Genomic DNA, 27,750 nt, shown 5'->3' with positions numbered 1-27,750 from the left:
TTTCGGAGGTTGAAAACCACGTAAACCTTTTCACCTGAGCTTCAAACTCAGGTTCGAAGCTGGGAAAAGTTGTTGAGAGAAAGCGAGACGGCGTTTTCGGGTCTTTTTTTCACTAATAAATAACCATAACACCAGCATAATTATACCAATTCACTCTTAAATGATTTTAGATAACTGATCCGTCACGGTTGGGGGTGCATCGACAAACAATAGACTCGTCTGGCAAGTCGCGCCGACAGTTTACATTGCGTAATCAATCAGAGACGACTTTTGAAGTCACCGGTGAACTGCAAAGCATTCAGTATTTCATTTTTTAAAAAAAAATAAAATTAAAAGGCATACTGTATTTACATTTATAAAATGTATTTAACATTACTCAATAGGAAAAGTGGTTTTGGTGATTCACACCTGCGCACTTAAAGCGATTGTAAATCATGTAACGTTAATCTCCAACGAAAGCTTGGGTACGTTTACATGCAGTCAATAATCATATTGGAAACTGGATATTCCCAGTATTAAGATTAAGTAAACCATGCAAAGGTGCACAAAAAACTGAGGAGAATTATGAATGGTTTAAATATTGTTCAACTGTTTTGAATAGAAAATTACCTCTATGACTGGGTGCATTTACATGCAGTCAACAATCGGATTTGAAACAGAATATTCACAGTATTTTGGTTATTGTTAGGCCATGCAAGCGTGCACAATAATCCTTACGAGATCTAGTCCCAATGTACATATTCTGATTGCAATGGCAGTAGCTCAGGAGGTAGAGCGATCGTTTTAGGATTAAGGGATCCCAGTTCGAATCCCGGCTTGTCCGTGTTACATGTCGAAGTGTCCTTGGGTAAGACATTGAACCCCCAATTACCCCCAATAAGCGGGTTAGCGCCTTACATGGCTGCACAGATCACGGCCGCTATTGGGAAATGTGAAGCACACTGTAAAGTGCTTTGGGAAGTCATTGACTTGAAAAGCACTATATAAATGCAGATCATTTCATTTCATACGCATTTCAGTAATCCGATTGGTTGTGGGGTTCTCTCATCCTGAATACTTTTATGCCTCTAAGCACAGTAGGACTTGTAGTTAAGAGAGGAAAGATCCACACAATTGCCAGTTTACTTGCAAAAAAAAACCTGGATGATTTCTCCATGAAAAATCAGTGTTATTTTCTGCCCCCAGGGTGAAAATCCCACAAGCATATCCATTTTAATACAGTGGATGCAAAAGATGTATCCATCCATGTTTAGTGTAAGTCTATGCTTTTTAGGTTGCTTTCCAAAATCGTGGAGCTCTAGTTACAATGACCTTTTTGTCATTGCGCGGTTATTTCAACTAAGGCCAGACTTCAAGCACTAAGTTTTTGCCTATCCTGACTTTCTTTTAACTTATTTTTCACATTTAAGTCTTTTTATGTGTTTCCTTTCAAGTGCTATGTCTTATCTTGTTGCAAACAATTTTAACTAAGTTGTTATCAATAACAATAAAGCCAACTCAATTTAACAAGTGCCGACTTTGCGATGCATACTTTAGTGTAATGCACAATCGAGAAAGAACTCCTGGTCGTGTTCTGACACGGCCCTCTTGTTGCATAGTTCTTGCACTGACAGACTGAATAGGGAAAAAAAAATGTGACCAAATCTGCTTTAAAATCAACTCTCTTTATCTATGTAGAGTAGCTGTTTTGCGGTCAGCGTCATTTTCGCCCCAAAGACAGCGATTTGTTAGGGACAGTTGTGTAAGCGCTGCACAACTAAAGATAAATTGATTCCTTTTTTGTTAGAGTTGTGTTGATTTATGTGAGGAAGAGGAAGTCGCATGCTTGTCATCGGGGTGAAAAAATACACGAGGGGTGTGAATGAGCTCGTGATGATTTATCAAAGAAATGCCGTTCTGGTTGACTTTCACATTGGAATCTAAAAGGATAGAATAGTGTTTATTGTAATTGATAACAAGATACAGGATTCGTACGGGTGCTTGAAATCCAGGAGAATGGCTGCATTTTAATGTTGTGTTTTCATGGTTAGGAAACTGTGAATTTTGGGTAACGTGCTTGAAAATGCTTGAAAATCTTGCCATGTTTCCGACAGTCAGACTCAAAGAAGCGAACAAAACAAAGAAATATTAAAAATGCTGTAATAATAAAGTCAGTAAGACACTAGTGGGCTAGCTACATGCTACACCTAAACAGGGCACTATGAAATGTGTATTAGTGCAGGGATTAGGTATCAATAACTTACATTCACTAAGGTCCAAGTAAAAAATTGAGCGTTTCCTAATGGTAAATTGTAACGAGAAGAACTTCATGCAACTGAAGAAAAAAGCTACATATTATCGTCATTTTTACCAGACACCTAAATGGGGCGAGATTCGTCTCAAAAATATTTACACGCATATTGTTAATATCCACAAATATATTTGCGATATGCCCAAGATCTAAAAATCGGTGTTGATAAATGCACATGTGAGATTAAAAGTTGCATATGTAAATTTCAGTAAATTTGTGGCTCTGCAAAATACATGATTCACACAGGATTTTTTTTATAATGGTACTGGAAAGAATGGAAAATTGGCCTTGAAAGTGCTTAAAAAGCTCTTAAAATTGGCCATGAAAAAGGTGTACTGAACATAGTGTACATTGTTTACAACGAGATTAGAAGTGTTGTAAACAGGTAATAAAGAATTAAAAGATAGAAATTAAATTAAAACAAATTTTCGGAAAAATAGGCATTATTGCCATGGTATTGCTTTTATTTTTTCCTACAAAGTGAACTAAATCTATTGCAGTGCCAAATTGTGGCTTTGTTTCTATTTTATTCATTCTTTTTGAATGCTTAAGGTATTCTAAACTTATCAAGACAATGCTTTCCAGAAATCTGAAACTTTTTTTGGTTGGGACCTCAGTGATTTAAAAAGAAGGGCAGAGTGGCCGGAGGAGGAGTGAAAAATTACCGATTATCCAGTGGGCCATTGTCAGCATCGATATTCGGGAATTTGACGGATATTGGTATCGGCATTTTTCATGTTTTTGACAGGACGATGATTATTAAGGCTCATATACAGCCGAGTTTTTCTCTCCCTCTCCCCTGCCTTCTGTCTCACACGCTACCCACCTGCACTTTCCAATTGGATAAGCGACCGGGGGAATGAATCACGGAAGCAGGAACAATAATGTTACAGCAGAATAAACAGCGGCAGTTTTGCTAATTCTTGAGTCCCGACATGTGAGGCATGACTGCTGACATTATTGAGATTTGAAAAAGTTCGTGGTAGAAAAGCGTGTGTGCGATTATAGCGTCAACACTGTAGTTAACTTGTTTTAGCGAAGCACGTTCAGGTGGAGATTTATGTAATAACTTATCATAAAATTAGTCAGTAAATTAAGTGTGTTTGTGATTGAGAGCGAGCATAAAAAGCACTCTAGAGTGGAAGGCTGAGTGATTAGCCGTTACTATAACATTAGTTCGTCAATCTGGCTCTAAAAATGAGTGTCCTCACTTTTCAATTCGCAAGCTCCGTTGACATTTTGTTGCACTTTTTGTTTATCCTGTTGGCTGTACTAAGATTTTTTTTATTAGAAAATAAAGTCTGGAGCCTTTTAAGTTTTCATGTACCGGTACTTTTATACGAGTTACTGTTAAGCTTATTCTTTTTCCTGCACTGCTTTTGTTTGAAATGAAACATTAGTCATATTAGATGCGTTGACATTCAAATTTTTTTACTGTAGTTATTAGTCATGTTTGTTGTGTTTGAATTTGAATATACTGCAAAAGGTTTTAGGGAGCTATTTAAGTTTTTATATGCCTCTACATGAATTGCTGTTATAAATAATTTTATTTCCTGCACTGTTAGTTTTTGTTTTAGTGAAAGATTAGTCATGATAGTTGTGTTGGAAATCTAATTTATTTACTGTTAAGGGTTTCAGAGAGCTATTAAAGTTTTTATTGAATTTATATAAATATTTATAAATACATATTCATTTTTTTTTGCATTATACATTTTTTAATGCTAATTTTTAAGCTTTTTACAGCAAATGAATATCTGCTGCTAATATTGATTACATGCCTCCTCTTCGTACTAATAATGGGTATCTGCCTTAAGAAACCTATATCAGTCGATCCTTAGAAAAAATGCTTAATTGATGTAACTTGATGTGACTTAATGTGACTATATATATATATATATATATATATATATATACACACCGTAAATTCCGGACTATAGAGCGCACCTGATTATAAGCCGCACCCGCCACATTTTAAGAGGAAAACCGATTTTGTACTTACACAAGCCGCACCTGTATATAAGCCGCACGCGCCCACATTAGAACATGTAAGACAATCACAAAATTAGCCCAAACCCAGTTTTGAATCCCGCGATTGTAACTGAATGTAAAGTTCACAGTCCAAAAACCACAGCCGGCAAAATGAACAGAAAATGATACCGTTACTTAACGTTTGATGCAGACCTGCAGAGTCTGGGTGCCCATTGAAACTAATCCACGGAAAAAAAGTCTATATTTCCAAAGGTAAGGGTGGGAAAAATATATATCCACTATTGTCCGCCGCGACAACAGGTCTCACTCACCTTTACCCCACTTCCCCTCAGCCCGCGTTTGCTCCGCCCCTCTTCTTTAATTCGCAAAACATATCAGAATAAGTGTCTCAAACAAATACATTACAAAAATATACAGGTGCGAATACATATTATACATCGGTTACACATATTTACAAAGAAAGACGGTACACCGAGAGAGTTTTCAAAGCTTTAATTATAATATTATAACTTTCATCCCAAACCGTGCCTGTGAAGGGTAGCAAAACGCTACTAGCAACACGCTCGCAACACAGTACATGGGTCTGTTAAAAAAAAACATACCGTACTTGTAAAAACCACTGTACACCGCCCTCATCTTCCTCCCTATAACTGACGTCATCAAAGTCGTGTTCCCCAGTATGGGAAAGAGACTTTGTCATATAGACGTCATCCCACGCTCCCTTATTCAAAAACACGCTAGCAACACGCTCGCAAAGTGAAATTTACGTGCAGTAGCTCTGTTTCCTTCTTTATCGGACTGCTCGTTTGCTTTTAGCTTGAAAGCTACGTCATGTGCCTTTCTTTATGCAATTTGCATGATGAGGATATGTCTACGCTAATTTAATTTGTGCACAATCTAAGAAGTTGCAGTCTGCCTCGGCACATATATTCCACCGGTCTAAATCTTACCTTTTGTACTTGAGCGCCGCTGGCGGCTGTTACAAAAATTACATAAATTGGCCGCATCACTGAATAAGCCGCAGGGTTGAAGGTTTGGCAAAAAGCAGCGGCTTATAGTCCGGAATTTACGGTGTGTATATATATATATATATATATATATATATATATATAATATATATATACAGTATGTCTCAAAAGGGAGCCCACCCCTCACATTTCTGCAGAGATTTCATTAGAATGTTAGATAGAACATTACTGAAGAAACATTGCTTTGACACAATGAAAAGAAGTCTGACAACAATGCCATGTCTTACTGGAAAAATATCCTCTCGTCTAATGAAACAAAGATTAATTAATTTGGCTCAGATCGTGTGAGGCATGTGTGGCAGCAACCAGATGAGGAGTACAAACAGGTTTGTGTCGAGCATAAAGTTAAGCTCAGTGTTGGAAATGTCATGGTTTGGGGCTGCATGAGTGCAACTGGAGTTGGGAGTTGCATTTTCTTGAGGAAAACATGAACTCAAGCATGTACTGTGAATACCGGAGCAAGGAATAATCCCCTCCCTCCAGAAACTGGGTCACCGGAGTGGCTCCGTAAGAAGGATATCAAGGTTCAAGCATGGCCCAGTCAGTCTCCAGACCTTAACCCAATCGAAAATCTTTGGAACTCAATTTCCATGTTTCTCAGCGACAGCCCAGAAACCTGATTGATCTAGAGAAGATCTGTGTGGATGAGTGGGCCAAGATCCCTCCTGCAGTGCGTGCAAACCTAGTGAAAAACTACAGGAAACGTTTGACCTCTGTAATAGCAAACAAAGGCTACTGTACCAAATATTAACATTCATTTTCTCAGGTGTTCAAATACTTTTTTGCAGCTATATCACACATATAAATCGTTAAAAAATCCTGCATTGTGCTTTTTGGATTTTCCTTTTTAGTTTATCTCTCTCACAGCCGACATGCATCTACGATGAGAATTTCAGACCCATTCATGATTTCTAAGTGTTCAAGTGTTCAAATACTTATTTTCTCTTTCTCTTTCTCTCTCTCTCTCTCTCACTCAGATAGATATGAAAAAAATATACCGACGTTTTTATGTACATGCTCTATCTTATTTTATAAGTTTAAGGAAATATTTTTCAACAAGATTAGAAAAGAAAATACTTTAAAGGAACAATACACGCTACCATCTGTTAGATGAAGCAATTTTGCTTATTTTTCACATTTTTTGTCTTATTGTATTAAAGGAACTAGATGAAATGTCTTAAAAAGCTTCCACCCAATCAAGTAAGAATGTATTTTTACCAAGTGAGAAAGATGAGATGGTTGTTTTTTCTTGTGATAACAAGACTCCCCAAAAATGTTTGCAACATGGAACATGACTCTTATACCTCAAATTACAAGTTTTGCAACGTACTGTATCAGGCACACCATGTATGAAGAGTATGAATGGTTTATAAAAATACGTGTTTAGTTTGACATTTGGACTTACTGTAAGAGTTGTCCTTCGGCCTCTTTTCCCCTTTCTGTACCCTGCGAAGGTTGCGCGAAACCATCCGTCTTTCCATGAACCTTTGTACTCACCTTGTAATTTGTTGCTTTTTGATTTTATCTTTAGGCAACATAAATAGTTTCCAATATGCTCACTCAGTATGCAAGTCTTTCCTCGTTGAGAAATTTAACTACTAAAGTCCTTTTAAGGAGATACACGTTTTACTTTTTCTTGAATTTCTTCTTTGAATGAATGATTCTGTTAAATTCAGTTAAGTTTTATATACATATATTATATATATATATATATATATATATATATATATATATATATATATATATATATATATATTATATATATATATTATATATGACGAGTTTTCCTTTTTTTGGTTAGGGTTAGGCTTTGGTTTTGTCTCAGTTAAATACAACATTTGGAGCATCAGAAATACAGCAGCCTTTTTTGCTCTATTTCTAGCATATTTTCGTTGTAGACATTTTACTACACTACAAAAATAAAATCTTAATACAAAATTAATAATTGATAAATATTCAATAATATGTTGCTTTTTTAAAAGTCAAAATCGTCTGGTTTTGTGATATTGTAACTTGTTCTCCGGTAAAATAAAAAATAAAAAGTATACTTCTTTTGCTCAGTGATTGGAATGTTTGTAGAAAAATGAGTACAATTATTTACTACCTGCTTGATAGGACAATTTTGTGTATGTTAATAATGATATTTATTTTTTATCAGAGAATGTGAAAATATGCTAAGTAGAGAAAACAAAAATACCAAAAACAAGCACTGTTTTTTGCCAATTGGCTAAGAACTTTTTTTTAGTAATGCGGGTAAAAAATACCCCGCGCCCCTACTGAGGATAAGCGGTGCAGATGATGGATGGATGGGTTGAAAATATTTTTGAATGAATGAAGTAATGGCCTTTATTGTCATTATAGAACAGGAAAAAGCTGTTAAAATGAGAAAACATATTTAAAATATGCTATATGAGATAATTTAACTTATGCTATCAATGATTTTTCTCATTTTATGAGAGACAAGGATAAAACAAAATCAATCTTAAAAGGATCTAAATTTTAGGATAACAAGTTGAAATATGTCAAAATAAGAAAATAATATACCTGAAATGAGCCAAGGGGGTAGGATAACCTTCAATTATTCTCAAACTACAGAACCTTAAGTATCATCAGCCATGCAAGTAAAATTATGCTAACGGTCCTACTGAACAGGCTGACTTCACAAGCTGAAAACATCCTTTCCAAAGAACAGGCAGGTTTCAGAGTGGGAAGGAGCACCACAGAACAGATTTTTAACTTGCGCATCCTATGTGAGAAGTTTCAACAACCCAAGAGAAACCTTTATCACGTTTTTGTTGATTTCAAGAAGGTGTTTGACATAGCCACTTTTGGGCCTCCATGCGGAAGAACAACATGGGCCAGAAAGTAGTTCAGACCATTGAACATTTGTATCCTAATGCCAAGAGTGCAGTACTGATGGTATTATTGGAGCGTGGTTTCAAACTACAGTCAGTGTACGACAAGGCTGCCTTCTTTCACCAACTTTATTTAACATCTTCCTGGAAAGGATCATGTCCAAACCTCTAAAGCTACATAATGGTACAGTCAGTACTGCAGGAAACAGCATCAATAACCTCAGTTTTGTTGATGATATTGACAGGAGACGAACAGGAACTTCTACGCATCAGCTACTTAGCTTATGTGGCAAACGAAACGAAACGTCATCAAGAGAGCACATTGGCCCCTACGGAGAACTGTTGTCAACTATACGCAGACGGAAATTTCAGTGGTATGGTCACGTCACAAGATCTTCAGGACTGAAGAGTTGCCTCCTCATTGGTGCCTTGACGATCCATAGGGTTAAGGCAACCACGATAAAACATGATTTTACAAGGTTTTGAAAAATCACCCCTTAAATTAAGTTGTGTTGTGAAATACACCCCAGAATTCTCAAACCAAATTATAAAAAATTTAGTCTACATTACCTTATGGCTTTTATATAAGGACTGAGCAACATTACCCAGCAGGATAATTTAGAGGTCTAAAACTGCGCTATTTTTCTGTGCCCATGAGTCTTAATCCCCATATTTGGGTCATGCATTCGGATCAGAGAGGAGTTCACTCTGCGGGTTTTGATTTCCGGATGTTGTGCAGCGGTGCAAACGTTTTGTTGTGACCTGCAACTTGTGGAGAGGTACATCACAATTATTTGGCACAACCAATTTTAAGCTCCACCCATTATATGGTTTTCGAAAGTCTTGTAATTTTCAAAGTGAGGCTAATAAATTCTAATGACTTCATTCTAAATTCATCTGATGCGATCATGGATTAAGTTCAATAATTACATCTATGAGTGTGTTTACTTACAGACAATAATCCAACTGGAAACGGAATATTGGGTTTTGAGAGCAATCTGAATGAATCGTTTGCATGCCTAGGGACAAACAAATAATCCCTTATACCAGTGATTTTCAACAACTGGGCCGCGACAAACTAGTGTGCCGTGAGAGATCGTCAGGTGTGCCGTGAGAAATTATCCAATGTCACTTTATAAAATTTAAAATTTGATTAAATATTTATGAATCATTTTCTGCAAACATGTCTTTGTCAAGTGTCTGCGCTGTAAAAACTGGGTTGTCATAAGTTATATTATAATTAAACATACTGTTCAGTGTCATTTTATAACATTTTTGGTAGGGGGTGTGCCGCAATTTTTTTCCAATGTAAAAAACATGCCCTGGCTCAAAAAAGGTTGAAAAACACTGCCCTATACACAGCGTTTGCGAGTATTCCGATTACAGGGGCGAAGTTTTTCTCACTTTTAACATGAGCAAAAGGATGATTTCATTCATACTACTTAGCAAATTCAACGAAATGTAGCATTTTTTCCCTACTGGCTCCAAAAAAGAGCTTCATTCCTGCATCTCGTGTGTTTACAAGTTGTGCTCGTACAAGGCTTGCTGGAAGCATATACTGTACTTACACTCTATCGGTTGATCCCAAATAGTGTTTGACATATAAACTTTTTTTTTTAACCATCCCGGAGTCAAGTACAATTGCACCTCCACTAAACTAGGAAGCAGTAGCGAGTGTTTTGTTGACATTTAGCCTCCATGTAGTTCACAGTAAGAGCATTGAGTATAAAGTGCTGACACGAAGTAGAGCAGAGCCTCAAATGACACGGATGAGGAGACCGGCGAAGAGAGACTGGGAGAAAAATGCTAAAAACGAGGACGTTTGGCGAAGCGCACATAGCGCTTCACTGCAGCCATAGTGGGAGACTAGCAAAGACCACTGTGCTTGCTATGTTAAGTATGTTGACAGCGGACAGCATGAAGCCATATATATTAAGCTGCCACTTAAGACACTACACCCCAATTACACTGATAAGAAGCTTTTTTTTTACAGCAAAACGCGCCGAAAGGTGGCGATCTTGGCATGGACTTAGGTGATGGGTTACCAATATCGAGCAATTGTTTGTCCCCCTACGTCAGTAAAATAGCGAGCATTCTTGTGATCATAGAATGGAGCAGCAGCAGAGATTTACTTTGCCCTGCTTCAAAAAGCCTTGTATTGCAAAACATGATGACTCTCTTATATTGTCTTTGATGGCAACAAATCTGCTCTAATTATTTTAACTATATTTTTTTGGCAGGTTTTTCAAATTTTGTGCTTTTGAATTAATGTTGGTCTATTTGAATGCACGTTTATTGATTGATTTCATGTAATTTCATTTTATAACTGCATCAGATTTTTTTTGCACCTTTATATTACACTATACTACTGTAATCCTGCCAGTATTTCATTCCAATCAGATTATAGCTTGCATGGAAGCTTAACCATATCTATTTAAAAAAATTGAAAAATGTTTAAACCAATCTTAATGCTTCGATTGTATATAGTAAAATAAATCCCACATGACGTTACCATGGTAGGCTCGTGTGTTTTGTTTTGCAAACGCTCGGCAATGTTGTGATTTCTACTACTTCTTGGCGCCCATCCACAGGGATTTGGACGTGTTTTCAAGGGCTGGAAAGGCGAGTTTGAGAATCTGTAACAGAGACAATAGTCGACACACATCAAGGCTTTGCTCATTGTGAATTTACAACGGTCACACGCTAAGAATGGTTGTGTGGGAAACATTTGAATTTATACTATTCTAAACCACAAAACAAGGGTGAGTTTCAACCATCCTTCCAAGCTGTTTTCAAGAGAAAATCCCCACATTGGTTTATTTCGATGTGAAGTAACAACACTTAAAAAATGTTTCATCACACTGTAAACATTTTGTTTTAAATAACTTGAAACATTCTTCATATTCTTAAACAAACTAAGAAACGGTCATTCGTTTTCAAAAGTCCCCCTGCATTTTTTTATTCAAAACAACCCATAAAAGCTAATGTCAGTTTAGATGTTATTTCTCAAAACATAAAAAGGGCCTTTTTTTGTGAAGTACTCCACTGAAATGGGATCTTTTAACCCCTAACTAAGCAGTTCATAAAAACCCTTTAAATTAATTTTATGTTATTCAAAACATTTTCAAAATAGATTCTTACCCCTGGGTATACAATTTTGCTCTTTTCAAGTTGAAAAACTATCTAATTTTGAGAGAAAAAAAGAGAAAAATCGTCCTTAAAATAAACAGAACAATTGTTCTAATTTTAAGAAATATTCTTCAGCTAAATTCATACAGATAAATTCCTACCTTATTTGCCTTTCTTTTCATTATGTACAAATATTGTATCTTATTTCTCTCAGAAAACAAAAACCTGTCCTCTCAAATAAACAAAATGGTCGTTTTATAATCTTGTTGTAAATTTTCTAACCACATAAAAAATAAAAACTTCAAATAAAACAAAACAATATTCATCGCTAACTGAAATTAGCCTAATTTTATTATAAATGATCTACTCATAAAACAAGATGAACAATCTTAAAACAATGAAGCACAATTTTCTGAAAATCATTTAAGATTTATATTTTTGCAACATACATTGTTCATTTTTTAAAGCTTGTTTAAAAGTTTTTTTTTTTTTCTCTTTAAAATTATACTGAAACAATGTTTTACAACAACATTTGAAAATCTTTTACCAAACAACCAAATCATTCTTATTGTGTTTTGTTTTTGAATATCGTAGATGTCCGTGGCCGAGCGCTAAAAAAGAAATCCCAGCATGCTGCAGCACTTACGCCGAAAGCTGCGGCGGGACAAATCGGGCTCGGGGAAAAAAGGTCCCGCCTCCCACCTAGAAGCATCGGAGGTGGACCACCGCCTCAGCACTTCCGTGCCCGACATGCGGGACTTGAAGCAGAGCGTCTACCGCACCGTTTCCTCGTCCCCGTACCTGCGAAGGAGTCCCGCTCCCTGCTTCAGCAGCCCGACCTCGCCACTCGCCCATCCTGCCCGACGAGCACTCTCAGGCGTGGCCAGGGAGGGAGGAGGAGGCGCGTCTAAAGAAAGCGAGAACATGTTAAGCGTGCCCCCGGACTACCCGGACTGGACGTCCTCACAGGAGTCCTTCAACAGCGTTCACATGGAGGAAGGGGTACCGGGGTGGCGCCGGCTCTCCACCCGAGGGGGAATGGAGGCCGAGGAGCTGGCCCTGCCGGAAATGATGACTGTGTACAGCCCAGACGGGGCAGAAGACAGCTCACAGGTAGGCTTTTTGGGGTTTATTTGGGTGGGTCAGACCTTCCAGGATGGCACGTTTGCAGTGGTTTCCCCTACAATATTGTGAGACTCTTTTAGGTGGACATTCTACGCCGTAGAAAATAGACCTGGTCAATCTGGTCCTCGAGGGCCACATGTCCTTCATGATTTTGAAGATGTTTCTTCTTCAACTCAGGTTATAAGCAAGCTACTAGGAGATTAAAATCACCTGTATTTGAGCAGAGAAACCTCAATAACCAGGCAGGACCTGTGGTCCTCGGGGCCCAGAGTGCCCAGGTCTGTTCTATAAGGTCCCGGGGGCATTTCATTTTTTGCAGGGCAGAACGGCACGGCTCTTGACAAAAGTGCATTCTGCCTGTTCCTGGTTGCACCAACATGTGATTGGAACTAAGAGATCTCAGCTGAAGGAAGACCACTTAATTTTAGGTAAAAACAGTAATAACAACCAAACCAAGCTGCTAGGCAAGACAAAAGTTTACTCTGCTGATCCACACCCTTACCTATGTGCGACTGGGGATAAGTAAAAGAAATGCGTTCTTCCAGCTCCAGCTTGCAGTAACATGTAATGTGGGATAATGGAACGTGGCCACAGAAGTGCAATTCACTTTTTGTTTGACAGTGCGTTAAAAAAAGAACCATCAGGCCCGACAAAAATGCTGTTATCAGGCCCATACTCGCAGCAATATGTGATTGGGGATGAACGATCGCAAAATGTTTTCCAACCCGCGATGCACTGAGGATGCGAAGTAGTGAGATTTACAGTATTGAATAAATATTTACAAAGTCATTGTTTTTTAATCAGTCATTATTAAAAATATTGTTGCCTTCAAAACATATATTTAAAATTCATTATTTGAGGCTGAATAGTGTTTTAGCATCAACACATGACAGCAACAATTTTTATGAAGCAAAAAAAGTACTTCTATCCCCACTTGATCCAGTTGAAGTTGGCCTATGTTGGGCCTCGTGTCTCTATGGTGTTTTGGGAACTGACCTGTCCACACCTAAGTCACATGGCAGGTGTCAGTTGTGTTTGCATAGGACGTGTCCTGGAACACGAGATGTTCTTTTAACAACTCAACCGAGTCTGAAATTTGATTCTGTCACTTCCAAAGCATTGAAGCTTGAATTCCAGCGTAACAATCGTGAAATATCCCATCCAGCAACTTTTCATTGTTGGCATTCCTTCGCAGGTGTGTATGTATGATTCTTTGAGTGTCACGTCGTGAACTCCGCATCACCTGAAATCGGATTTGGGAACACACCCTCGACTGGTCCGGGTACCATCAAAAAAATATGGGACAGTTTTTCTCTTACCTGTTGTTGTGACTGTAGGTGTGGTTTTGAGATTAGCGTGCAAAAAATTTAATTCCAAGACAGGCTTATATGCAAACCAAAGGCTCTTGCGGATGAATAGTGTTTTTTCATCAAAACATGACAACAACGATTTTTATGTAGCAAAAATTAACATTTCCTGATAGATTTTGAGTCTGAGATTCGATCTGCAACCTCAGTGGAACTATTAAAATCTAGGCTTAAAACAAACCTATATTCTATATTTTATGAATGACCTGCACTGGAGATCAAAATTAGAGAACACTTTATAATTTTTTTTTTAAATACCATGTCCACTTCTCAACACTTTAACAACATTTTTTTGTGTCTATACCATGCTATTACAAAACTTTTTCACAAAATGGATAATGCATTTCAACAAAAATGCATTGATGAAATTAGAACACTTTCAGTTGTTAATGGTGCCAATATAGCACATGGTGCTAATTTCGTTGATTATCAGTCAACCCCTGTTTAACTGTTGATTAAATGATTGATTTATTAAAGGACAATTAATCCATGAACCAAATTAATCACCATCTCCTTTTCTAATAGACAAAAATCAACTGTAATGGTCTGTTAGTCTAGATACAGTTTGAATTAGAAACACTCTTAAGGATCCACATTTTAGCTTCGCTACTGTAAAGGGTAATGTATTGCATATGGTCTGCCTCGCAATATACTCTTTGGAGGTGCAATAACTAATTTATTAATCAACGACTAATCGATTTATAAAATAATAGTTAACTGTTTGCACAAAAGTGGAATGATGAAGTCCAGGCTTACTGAGATCCACAGGTTTGAGAGCGTTCTCCATTCGGGTCCCGGTGCTGTGGAATGCTCTTCCCCCTGATATTCCATCTGCAACCTCAGTGGAAATGTTTACATCTAAGCTTAAAACACACTTCTACTCTATAGCATATGAATAACCTATATTTTATGTTGACAATATCTGTGTATTAATTTGCTCTCATGTAGGTTTTAGATCAGGGGATGGTGTCATAATAGGCTGTGGTTTGCAATAATCTGTGTTCTGTGCAGCCCTTTGAGACTCTTTGTGATTAAGGGCTATACAAATAAACATGACTTGAATAGGCGAAGCTAGAACTAGTCTGGCCGGCACATTTTGGCTTAATTGGTTGCACTTATGTCAAATTCTAATTTTAGTTCTTGTTTTTTGTTTTTATTTGATTGATTCTAAAAGAACAAACTATTTGATATTATACTTAAATTCAGATAATTAACATATCAAAATTGTGTTATCTACACCACATCCTTCCTTTCTCTTTTAACAACCGATCCCTTTTTCATGACTGATTTTAGAATTCAAGGTTCAGAAGATAATGTTTTTAATAGACAATATTCAGTAATCAAATATTAAAAAAAAAAAAAAACCCAACTATTTCTTTCAGCCCTAATACTCATAAGTCACCTGTGCATCTGCATAATGCCGAGTCAGTTGTGTCCATATTTGTCATGTAATCCCTCCAATGTTTACAAATCAAACTCCGGCCTCTTTTCGTGGGCCACCATTGTGTGCGCTATATGGAAGCTGGCCGGTGAGCAAATAGCTGCGGCAGAAGAACAAAAGCTAAGGCATTATGTACAAGGTGTCTTGTGTCATCAACGCCGCCCATCTGCCTTCGCCAACTTTAAAACGGGACTGCAGCAGAGCTTCTGTTGGGAATACTTGGAATCGAGGCCTGATTCGAAAATAATATTTAGCTACCTTTGATGAAAGGATGCTAGGTGAGGGACATTTTTTTAACCACTGTATTTTCTGCGCTATAAGAAAAATTGCCAGACATTCTAAATTTATACAGACGTTGCCCTACTTCCGATCGAGATCGTTCGTAAGTTGAATTTGTTTGTATGTTGCTCCAGTGCTATAGTTTGCATGTTTAAGGTTTATATGAGTATGTTTAAGGTTTGTATAAGTAACCTGTAGTGTTTTGAAACTAAAAAAAAAGTTTAATAAAATAATATGCTCTATAACGTTACAAAGCAGGCTGAATGATAAAACATAGTACTGAAAACAAAGCTACACATTAGGCGTTGACATTCAGTGGTCAGTGAAGCCCTTTGAGACTCCTTGTGATAAAGGGCTATACACATAAACATGACTTGACTTAACTATAAATATAGATAAAGTTAAGTTTAACTTACTTTTGGAAGAGTTAGGCGACTTCCTCCGTCGTAAAAAGTGGCAGAAAAAAAAAGCGATCCAACCATTTTCTCAACAGCATCAAGCTTTCTTATTCCCCTTTCATTTTAAAAGAAACGACTCGCCTCTTAAGCTTTACACCAACCACATCGAAATGATGCACGAGATTTAAAAAAAAAAAAACTCAAAGTCCTTAGCGTGCTAGCGATACAGTGCAGTGTGTATACACACAAACCAGGAAATAGAAGCTGGATTTCTTCTTTGGAGTGGATGCTGGTTGACCTCTCACAGCACCACCATTTATATAACCATTTATGAAAGAATCAATCCATTTTAGTGCTGAAGCGAGATTTCCTTTTATTTATGTTCAATTAAATCACTACTTTATTTCTTTGTGTTGAAAAATTATGCCACACATTTACTTTAATTAATGAAAAAAATAACTGCTAAATATTCACAGGGCAATCTTTAAACATATTTACTTTGCTATAGGTATGCAATAACTAATTGATTAATCGAAAACCAAGCCATTAATAAAATACATTCACAATGTTTTATATATCGATTATATTTTAATTTGAGATTTACTAAATAATCTGAATTTTCATCTCAAAATTAAATTTGCTCTATTTTTTAAATTTGTTTTAAAGCCCCAGTGTTTAATAATTGACCACTAGTTGACACTGTTGGCAAATGTGAACAAAAACCAGGGCCACAGAGCACAGTGTAGCAGCACAAGACACCAGACAAACATCGCGTTGACTATTAGGTATGGATTCCACCATGTAGGAGAAATACAAGTAGTGATTTAATTTTTTGATTTAAAAATAACATTGGTATGAGAGTTCATGTATTTTTGCCTAGTATTCCAGTCAATGTTTTTTTTTGTAAGTGAAAGTTGACGGTGGCTGTGTTGTTAGCGTGAGCCCCACGGTGCGTAGGTCCAGGGTTCAATTCCAGTCTCCGTAGCTTCCCTGTGCAGAGTTTGCATGTTCTCCCTGTGCCTTTTTGGGTTTCCTCCAACATTCCAAAAACATGCATGTCAGGTTAATTGGCCGGTCCATGTTGTTCTTGGGTGTGAATGAGCGTGCGAGTTTTCTGTCTCTGTGTGCCCTGCGACTGGCTGGCAACCAGTTCAGGGTTTGCTCTGCCTGAAGATGACTGGGATGGGCTCCAGCGCCTCGCGACCCTAGTGAGGATTATCGGCGCAGAAAATGGTTGGTTGGATGGACGGATGGACGAAAAGTTTTTTATGTACTACTAGGAGACACTAAGAATTACACACTGTCCCTTTAAGAACTGAATATCTTCCGTCTCTGTTGCTTACTAAGGTTAACCATGATATTTCATGTCTCCCTCACGGTATGAGTGTTTTTGCGAATTTACGATGTTCTCGCCGCTTTTTCTTCGACATGTTAACATACTCCAGTTAAACTTCCAGGTTAAAAAGACATTTTTGTTTTCCATTAAATTGGCGACATCTGCTGCAAATATGATATCTAGTTACTGTACTGAGTGTATTACAGTGGGACCACGCTACTTCGCGCTTCGATGTTCGCGGATTCAGAGCTTCGCGGGCCTAAAAAATAATAATAACAATAATAAAATAAAATATATATATTTTTTTAATTGTTTTTTTTAAAAGCATTTTTGAAGGGGCGTCGCTACTTTGTGGTTCCATGTTCGCGGGTTCAGAGCTTCGCAGGTCTAAAAAATAATAATAGAATAAAATATATATATTTTTTAAAATATTTTTTGTAATCATTTTTAAGGTGCGCTGCTACTTCGCGGATTTTCACTTATCGCGGGTGGTTTTGGTCCCCATTAACCGCGATAACCGAGGTCCCACTGTAGATTGCTGTGACGGTTAGCTGCCAAAATTGATGTATGTATTGCTGGGCTAATAGATGCTCCGTTGTCAGGCATTTAATTCAAAAAGTTGGCATCTGCTGGCCGCGGTCACAAGTAAAGGTGGACATAAATCAAGAAGGGCGTAATTCGGATCCCACCCTTATCATCCTTTGGAAATGTACTGACTTTGAGGTGTCATTGAAATTATTTTGAATGAAATCGCGAGCTAATATTTCATCACACTGTAAAGTTTCAAGCTACTTTGAATCTATAAATTTTTGTAAAACATAAACTAAAGCTTATGACGTTTGTGTTTCCAGCGTGACATGGAGTCTCCCAGTACCTTTGAGGATGCCAGAGAGTCCCTGAACTCCTTCTTACTCACCATCGACCTGAAGGAGGGTCATAACCTTGTCGTCAGGGACCGATGCGGTAGGAAAAAAATCGAGAGTGGATACTTCCTTGTTCAATTTGGTCCTGAGTCTTTAAGGTTTATATCCCTCCTTTCACCAATTAATTCCTCGTCTTGACAATGAGGTGATGGCACAGGGGAAAAACTGGTGTTACAGAGCAACCGCCCTCAAGATTGACTTCCGTTTTATTCATGTATTTTATCATCAGGACCGATGCACGATTATTGTCGGGTGTAGTGTTTCTATCTTTTGTTTAAAAGGGTATAGCTTTAGGATTTCTGCTTGCCGATTGCAGTTTCCTCAGATTACCTAAAGAGAATGCCAAATGTCCATGCTAAAATAATGATCCGTCTAATTATTTTGAAGTTGGGTCAAGTCAGGTTGATTCAAATAGCCCTTAACCACAAGGAGTCTCAAAAGGCTGCACAGACCTATTGCAACATTCATTGCAGCCTGGTTATCCTGGAAGAGGGATTACCTCATGTGCGGCCCCTTCTCAAGGTTTCTTCATTTTCCTTATGTTGAGGTTTTTGAGTTTTTGCCCTCTTGTAGGTTTTAGATCAGGGGGTGGTGTAATAAAAGTGAATTTCCCTTCGGGGATGAATAAAGTATCTATCTATCTATCTATCTATCTAATAGTCTGTAGTTTGCAATATGTTGCAAAAACAAATAATACACAGACATTAGAAGAAACTATTTTATTTATTTGATTTGATGATGAGTTACCAATTCTGTCAAAACCACACACAGATTGACAACACAATCAGATTTATTGAAACTGAAGTCCATAATCAAGCATTTCAACAGGCTAGTAATTGTAAAGTTATGTATTTTCTGAAGTGTTGGAAAAAGGGGTTGGTGTATTGTGGAAAGTAAAAATAGCTAATAAGATAAATAAACAGAGAGTTTTCATAACATGCTTGAAGCCTTTGACTCGCATCAATCGGCAATTCTATTTTTCTTTTGGTTGTGTACTAGTACCTCGTTTGGGTGAGAGAGAGAGAGCGAGAGACGTTCGGTCATTCGAAGTCGGCTGGTTCAGAGAGTTAAGATAATGTCACTTGATGAGAATGAGGGATTTATATTTCTTAGCCAAGGCATATGTGACATCCAGTATTGGAGTTCTTGTAGTTTACAAGCAACATATTTTCTCATAATGATTACTCCCATAACTATATGCACTTTCTGCAATATTGATATGCAAGTACTGTAAGTATTGATGGATTGATTGGTAGTCAAGCTCTGGTCTCTCCAACCCTGCTTTTTGGAAGCGTGTTTATCTAATCTCTATACTGCCATTGTAATTGTAAAGAAAAATAAAGACACACAAAATAATTGGATTTTGTTTGTTTTTATGTTTTTAAAATATAATATGCAGTTTAAAAAAAAAAAGCTATCGGCCTCTAAAAGCAGGATATTTTGGTTAGCAGTAGGGAAAAAAAACTTATCGTGCAGCTCTAATTATCAGTAGGGTTTTGTTTTTTGTTTTTTGTTTTTTTAAATAAGAAGTGTTATTGTATTTTAGAGATTACCACTGCTGTTTGTCGCCAGGTTAGAATAATGATAAAGGATCTGTTTGCAATTGCCCGGCCCAGAAAAAATAAACAAACTTATCTTGTTTTGCTGTTGTTGATCACATTTCATTTAGTGTATTTAATGTGTTATCATGCTTCACTTCAGATCATTGTACTCTCAGGAGATGCCCGTCAATCCCATAATATTTAAATAAACATGTATGTACTTTGTATTTTATGTGGCATGAAACAGCTCCAAAAAGTTGGCGTCCAAACATTTGGTTAGGGCGTTAGCGCTTTCATACTAATCTCCTTAAATATAACCTCTGTTTTTATGTACTGTATGGAAACCCAAACACTTTCCAAAAACCTGCAAAATAATATTAGAAAATTCAAGCCTGTACAGGATATACAAAAATGAGCAGATTAAATAATTTAGAAATTTTAAACTGAAGTAACATGTTGCATTTTTTTTTAAAATAATCGATATTAAGCAGAGTTAACATTTCAAAGTTGGCATCGCTGATCCGATAAGAATGACACTCATCACACAGCCCTACCTTTCCCCTCTAATTGATCTGTCACTTGGCCAAAAACTATCTGTCGAATCGTTGACTGTCAGGTATGTGAGATATTATCATTGAATGTTAGCAGCTATGTTCCTGCAGGTAAGATTCCAGGTGGCGCATTAGAACCTGTCAGGCCTCGCCCCGCTACTGTGTGTTTATCTTCTACCCTGGGAGATAATGCTGAGAAGGTCAAAGACCAATTTTTCTTTGTTGAGGCCGACAAAAACCGGCAGTGTCTTTTTGATAAAAGATTTTATTGTCAATCCGCTACTTTGGTTACAGCAGCAATTCCGTGACTGGAAAACTCTGCGACCCATGTTGCATACATGCTAACCTTTTTACTGTAGAGGTGGGGTGTGTAATTTGAGGTGTCCTTAAAATGTTTGAAATTAAATATTTTCAATTATATATATCAAGGCACACCACAGGAAATGGGAACCAACCAACCGTATATTTTATAGTGTAATTATATATATATATATATATATATATATATAAATATATATATATATTACGGCAGCGGGGTGGTTAGCGCGTGTGCAGCACAGTTCTTAGGTCCTGAGGTCGAACCTTCCTGTGTGGAGTTTGCATGTTCTCCCCGCGCTTGCATGGGTTTCCTCCGGGCACTCCAGTTTCCTCACACATTCCCCCCAAATATATTATTTCACATTTTATTTTGTTCACTTTTTTGACTTCCATATAATTTCATTTATTTAGCTAGTAGTTTATTTATATATTTTCATGTTTTATATATATTGATAGATATATATATATATTGATATATACTGGACTGTCTCAGAAAATTAGAATATTGTGATAAAGTTCTTTATTTTCTGTAATGCACTTAAAAAAACAAAAATGTCATACATTCTGGATTCATTACACATCAACTGAACTATTTCAAGCCTTTTATTATTTGAATATTGCTGAATTTGGCTTACAGCTTAAGAAAACTTAAAAATCCTATCTCAAAATATTAGAATATCATGAAAAAGTATACAAGTAGGCTATTCAACTAATCACCTGAATCATCTAATTAACTCGAAACACCTTGCGAGGGTTTCCTTAAAAACACTCAGCTTGGTTCAGTAAACTAAATCACAAGTATGGGGAAGACTGCTGATCTGTCTGCTGTCCAGAGGACCATCATTGATACCCTCCATCAGGAGGGTAAGACACAAAAATAAATTTCTCAAAGAGCAGGCTGTTCACAGAGTGCAGTTTCAAAGCATATCCACAAAAAGTCTGTTGGAAGGGAAAAATGTGGCCGGAAACGCTGCACAACCAAGAGAGATGACCGCAGCCTTAACAAAATTGTGAAGAAGAGCCGCTTCCAGAATTTGGGGGAGCTTCAAAGACAGTGGGCTGAAGCTGGAGTCCAGGTATCAAAAGCCACAGTTCACAGACGTGTCCGGGAAATGGGCTACAATAGCCGTATTCCCATGGTCAAGCCACTTCTGAACTCAAGACAACGGAAGAAGCGTCTGACTTGGGCTATGGAGAAGAAGCACTGGACAGTTGCAGAGTGGTCCAAAGTCCTCTTTTCAGACGAAAGCAAGTTTTGCATTTAATTGGAAGTCAAGGCGCCAGAGTCTGGAGAAAGGCTGGAGAGGAGCAAAATCCAAGTTGCTTGAAATCCAGTGTGAAGTTCCCACAGTCAGCAATGGTTTGGGGAGCCATGTCAGCTGCTGGTGTTGGTCCACTGTGTTTCATCAAGTCCAGAGTAAATGCAACTGTGTACCAAGAGATTTTAGAGCACTACATGCTTCCATCTGCTGAAAAGCTCTATGGAGATGAGTATTTCATTTTCCAGCATGATCTGGCACCTGCCCACAGTGCCAAAACCACCAGTAACTGGTGCACTGACCATGGCATCACTGTCCTTGATTGGCCTGCTAATTCCCCTGACCTGAACCCCATCGAGAATTTGTGGGGTATAGTTAAGAAGAAGATGAAAGACACCAGACCTACAAATGCAAATGAGCTGAAGGCCGCTATCGAAGCATCCTAGGCATCAATAACACCTCAGCAATGCCACAGGCTGATTGCCTCCATGCCACGCCGGATTGATGCAGTAATCCGTGCAAAAGGATTCCCAACCAAGTACTGAGTGCATCAATGGACATTTTCAAATGTTTGATTTAGTTTTGCTGTTATAAAATTATTTTTTTACTTGGTCTGAGGAAGTATTCTAATATTTTGAGATAGGATTTTTGAGTTTTTTTCAGCTGTAAGCCAAAATCAGCAATATTCAAATAATAAAAGGCTTGAAATAGTTCAGTTGATGTGTAATGAATCCAGAATGTATGACATTTTTGTTTTTTTAATTGCATTACAGAAAATAAAGAACTTTATCACAATATTCTAATTTTCTGAGACAGTCCAGTATATATATATATATATATATATATATATATATATATATATATATATATATATACTTTTTTCTCATGAATAAATCAGGGTGGATTTCGACCAGTTCACGGGTGCATCATAATTAGAAACATTAATAATAATTCCCTTCTCATCTTCCATTATTTACTGAAGCCATGTAGAGACAGCACAGGTCAAGGCCTGAAAAATGTCATATCTGTAGCCTTCCTATTTGGGTTCTTTAATTGGAACTTGAGACTTCTCGTGTTATACAGAAACAAATTAGACTTATTATTATAAGACGCTTGAGCTCTACAGAGGATTTATGAATGCTCTGTAGCCCCCCTGCTTTTAAGGACAAGTATTTTTGAAACTGCTTAAATCTAAAACTAAAACTGAAACGGGAATTGAAATTATTGTCAGAGGTAGTTGCTATACTAATTCCAAAATGAAAATGTGATTTGTGTTTGCAGTAATTTTACTGCGGAAACAGAACAGGAAGCTGGAGCCCATCTAACCCAAACTTGACTGTGAAGGGGGTTGTCATTTTACTTTACCGGAAGGCGAATGTGGTAACTTCCAGTTGACAGTTAGAAACAACTTCAAACTTTTTTCAATCAAATCTGTACTCAATAATAATATATTTTTCTTTTGTTTTTACGTTTATTTCCACCCCCTGTGCGCGCAAACTAGGCTAGAGGTCTCTTTTTTTTCGATGACAGGCCATGGACTTGAAGGCCTCAATAGCCTTGTCTGTCTGTCTTTCTTTTTTCATCTGTCTATTTAATATTTATTTATGTATCTATTTACCATTTACAAGCAGAATGGCCCTGCATTGGGCAAAGTTGTTGAGGCCGTTGTTTGTTAAAAAGCACCATGAAGCCACTAGGGAGTGCCAGAGAGCCGCATGCAGCTCCAGAGCTGCTTATACACAAAAGCAGATGTCCATAGATTTTGTTGGTATTTATTGGGAGTGTTTTGGCCATGGTCTAAAAAAAGTGTGTTTTTTTTTTAATTTTCCTTTTATTTTCTTTGTTATTGTATGTGTGTGTCTTGCTGTCGGTCACCCCTCTTGAGGGATATGACCGAGTTAGATAGATAGATAGTTTTGACACCAAACCTAGCTAAACAACCTCGCTAAAGCCTAAAGTGCAACTGTGCAAAATTTCACGAAAATTAGTTCAATTGTTTCAGAGCCCGTAATTCGTATACAAAGACACGCATACAAACATGAATCAGGATTAATAAAGTACTTCATATTGGATATATCTGTCAACTCTAATATTTATCTTTTTTTTTTTAAACATTTATCATTTGATCCAGTTCATATGTATACATTTAATATTTATTTCAGATCTATTTATTTAACATCCATGTATTTAATATTTATATATGTTTTTAAGTTAATATTTTTCTACTTATTTAAAATGTATCCATTTTAATTACAGATTTATTCAATATTTATATATGTATAAATATTTTGAAAATTTTGTTTACCAAGCATAGCAAAAGTACCATTTTGTGTTTATGTGTTCTATTTGGGTTTTAGCTTGATTTTAAAACCCAAACAGCTTAGTTTAGAATTTTGCATCATTAATGGGAAAAAATGCTATTACTTTAGGAATGAGTAAATCATTAAAAAGCATTTATGGAGGTAAAAAAAATATTTTAGGAGCGTTACATAATGTGGGCTGCTGAGAAATTTTGGGTTGGCTGCAAATGTCCCCCAAGCCGTAGTTTGGACACTTTGGCCTAGAGTCAGATGATATAGTACATAATTGAATGGCACTGAAAAAGAAAATCATTGTTATATTGTGAATGATCTTGATTTAGATATAATTGTTGGTTGTTGAGGCAATTGTTTGTTCTCTCATCAGGTACAAGCGACCCGTACGTAAAGTTCAAATTGGAGGGTAAGACCATCTACAAGAGCAAAGTGGTCATAAAGAACCTGAACCCCACGTGGAACGAAAACTTTTCCATCCCGATACGAAATCTCAGCCAGTGGCTCTACATCAAGGTGTAATGCCGGTCTGTACAAAACACAAACATCCGCCATTGGTCACTATGGTAACGGCGGTCACAACAATGCAGGTGTACGACCGCGACCTGACCACTGACGACTTCATGGGATCGGCAAGCGTCCTTCTCAGCGAATTGGACCTGGACAAGTGAGCACTGTCGATTGTCTCTTTGATGATAGTCATCGAAAAGTGCTTAGAATTTGGTGATGAAAAAATGTTGTAGCGAAACTTGGATGGTAAATACATTATAATAACAAATCATTCATTGACCAATTCAATCAATGAGCCCAGTTTATTGTTTTCAAAACTCGCACCATAACCTATGTTTTTCGATCATTGTATATGGAAAAACGGATGAAAAACCTTTCCAGTTATTCTGAAGGGCGCCCGCCCAGAGACTGGAAGGTTGCTGGTTCGAGCCTCAGCCGTGTCATACCTAAGATTTCCAACATTGGTACCCATTGCCTCCCTGCTTGGCGCTCGGCATTAGGGGTTGGAATTGGGGGGTTTGGTCACCTAATGACTCCCAACACATCAGTTGGGTTCAAATGGACCCATGAGAATCTCATTGTAAGAATGTGGATCTTGGGGGAGGCACCCTACCTGCAAGGCCACCGAGCTGATGGCTTCATTGAGGTTGCTGGCTGGATCCCAGCAGTTTGGCTGCTGGCTCGACCAGACTTGTTCGCTGGCTCAGCAAGATTGTCTGGTTGTTTGTTGAGCTGGGACAGTGTCAGAACCTTTTTGGTTGCATGCAGGCCAGGATTTGGTCCTGTGCTGTTTGGGATCTGGCTGAACCTCCTTCCTCTCGGCTGACTCAAACCCTTTTGGCCTCTTGTAAGCCAGGCCTCTTGTCTGCTCGCTGGTTTATTTCAAACTGAATTGCAGTTTCTCAGGCGTCTTGCTCGCAGCTCCAGCCTCCCACCCCTCTGACGGGCCTGTTCCTTTGTTTCACACATCCATGCAAGATAAAAAATATCCCGCCCCTGTGTTATCAGATAACTCTCTTACTGTGAATAATTGAATTAAAGCATAGTATTCAGTACACATGTTCTGACATTATCTCATCATTTTCTTTGACATTGCAAAATGGAATTCTGACCCAATGTTGAATGTGCTACAGGTGTATGAACCCAGAACATGAAGTATACAATATTCATTTAATGTTGTTCACATTCTGATTCTTCATCAGATACACAGAAGAGTTGTTTCCCTCATTGTGCTTTTTTGGTCTTAGTAATAACTTTCAAGACGACTTTCTGTCTTCTCCATTCTCTAACATTCTCCTCTGGTTCAAAGCTGCTCAATTTCCAAGAATTTCAGCATGATCTGCAACTTTAAGCTTGAAAGAGGAACTATATGCAGAACTTCTCAACCCAAGTCCAACGGGTTCCAATATATCCCTACAAATGGTTACAGTGTGGCAGAGACAGACTATGTAGAATATGCATCAATATTAGCAATATATGATGATGTTGTTATCTGCTCCCTGTGACCAAGGTGATCCAGATCAGAGCTGAAATGGGCAAATCAAGATTGGTCTCACATAAAAAAACCGTTATATGGTGTACACAAAGGGTCAAAAAACGTTTCAAACACAGGGAAAATTTATACGTTGAAAAGTATGGTTACATTGTGGCAGAGACAAAGAAAGAAATGAAGCGCTTTGCCGCTGCTTATAAATTATCGTATTTATTATAAAATGTCCATTAAAAATATGTTGTTAGGCGTCTTGTGGGTCAAGAGATGTGGTTGCATTCAATGTTTTGCGATTGTGGTCAGCGATATTTTCGATTAATCAATCGCGCACCCAAACTTTTACTTGTTTTTAGGAAGGAGAAAAAATGTGCGTTACACATGAGTAAATACAATATATATACATACAATTCTAGGCTTGACTTTTGTGTCTGTGTCTCGCCCGTGGAGGCCGAACGAGCTGTGTCTACGTCTGGACGACCCCAACAGCCTCGAAGACGACATGGGCGAGATTCTGCTAGACGTGTCTCTCAAACGGCGGGATGGAGACAGCCGGCGCGGACCCGTAGGAGGCGCTAATGCATGCTTTTGTTGCATGGCTTATGGCGGCAGCTTTTTGCTGTGCGTTGCGAAAAGGCCCAGTCAGATATTTTTATTTAGGATTACATTTTTTTTTTTAATTAATCTAACCTGACGGAATTATTCATGTGTATTTTTTATTATTACAACATGTATCTATGAATTAAAAAAAATAACATATCTAACTGGTAGCCCTTTGCGCTAATTGATAACAAAAAAGTAGGTCGCAGCTTCAAAAGTTTGGAGACTCCTGACCCATGAGGTTGGAGACCCCACCCTTATAGGTAAAATCAGCGTATATATCTGACTTTTCCTTTGCTCTGTTTTGTATTGTTTATGAAGTATAAGTGTTGCATTGTGCCGTCCACTCCCAACTCACCTGACTGTGCTTTGTCTAACACGCATGCTTCCACCTGCAGCGCTGGCCACAAATCCGAAAGCGCAGTAGTCGGGTAAGGCCCGCATGCTCACACTGTGACGTATTAATTATCTACAGTTTTCCTGGCGGTTTATTTCAATGCTTAAGCTAATGTGAATTTCTCCAATTCTTCCTTAGAATTGGTTTTAGATTATTTTTAATGTTGATTAAAAAAAGGTATGAATAGGTAGCAAAGATTATATGGGATTCTCTCAATCATTTGGGGATCCCTTAACCGACCAACGTATGTACGAGCGCAACTTCCTGTGGTGTGTCTTGGGCAAGTACATTACTTTACAGGCTGTTTTTGGGCTAGGGGTTTGCTCCCCCCATTACAAAACACTAAAATAGTCTTTGATGTTTATTGAAAACCACACAGAATTCCGTTGTTTCTCAATAGTCTTAAATATTCATTTCAAACTTAAAAGTCTTGTTTTCATTTAAGATCCGAAATATTTGTTTTTAACGCATTCACTGCCGATCTATTACGAATATAGTCGCCAATGGCAGCTTGGCTCGAATGGATCTTTGACATTTATAGCCGTCTATGGCAGCAATGGACTCATTCACTTGTGAGAATCAGTTTCATTTTTGTATCGATTTTAAATCATTCACC

The 27,750-nt window shown here is 37.6% G+C and overlaps 1 protein-coding gene across 5 annotated transcripts in view; it reads left to right on the top strand.

Moving 5' to 3' along the window:
• mctp2b (multiple C2 domains, transmembrane 2b) overlaps positions 1-27,750 on the top strand; it is a 56,610-nt gene that overhangs the window by 179 nt on the left and 28,681 nt on the right. For 2 of the 5 annotated variants that reach the window (XM_088333865.1, XM_088333863.1), the window contains exons 2-7: positions 11,886-12,404; positions 18,089-18,200; positions 24,515-24,657; positions 24,732-24,808; positions 26,588-26,702; positions 27,136-27,168. In XM_088333865.1, coding sequence (XP_088189991.1) covers positions 11,922-12,404; positions 18,089-18,200; positions 24,515-24,657; positions 24,732-24,808; positions 26,588-26,702; positions 27,136-27,168 — 963 coding nt within the window. In that variant the 5' untranslated portion in view covers positions 11,886-11,921. Of the gene's footprint in view, positions 1-11,885; positions 12,405-15,324; positions 15,503-18,088; positions 18,201-24,514; positions 24,658-24,731; positions 24,809-26,587; positions 26,703-27,135; positions 27,169-27,750 lie in introns of those variants that run through there. The other 3 variants (XM_088333867.1, XM_088333866.1, XM_088333868.1) reach the window with 2 other exon arrangements.

This window comes from Urocampus carinirostris, chromosome 4 (assembly GCF_059441175.1).
Source record: "Urocampus carinirostris isolate Australia breed hairy pipefish chromosome 4, RoL_Ucar_1.0, whole genome shotgun sequence".
NCBI classification, from domain to species: domain Eukaryota; kingdom Metazoa; phylum Chordata; class Actinopteri; order Syngnathiformes; family Syngnathidae; genus Urocampus; species Urocampus carinirostris.
The sequence above is the reverse complement of the archived record's forward strand: the minus strand, read 5'-3'. Positions and strand labels throughout refer to the sequence as shown.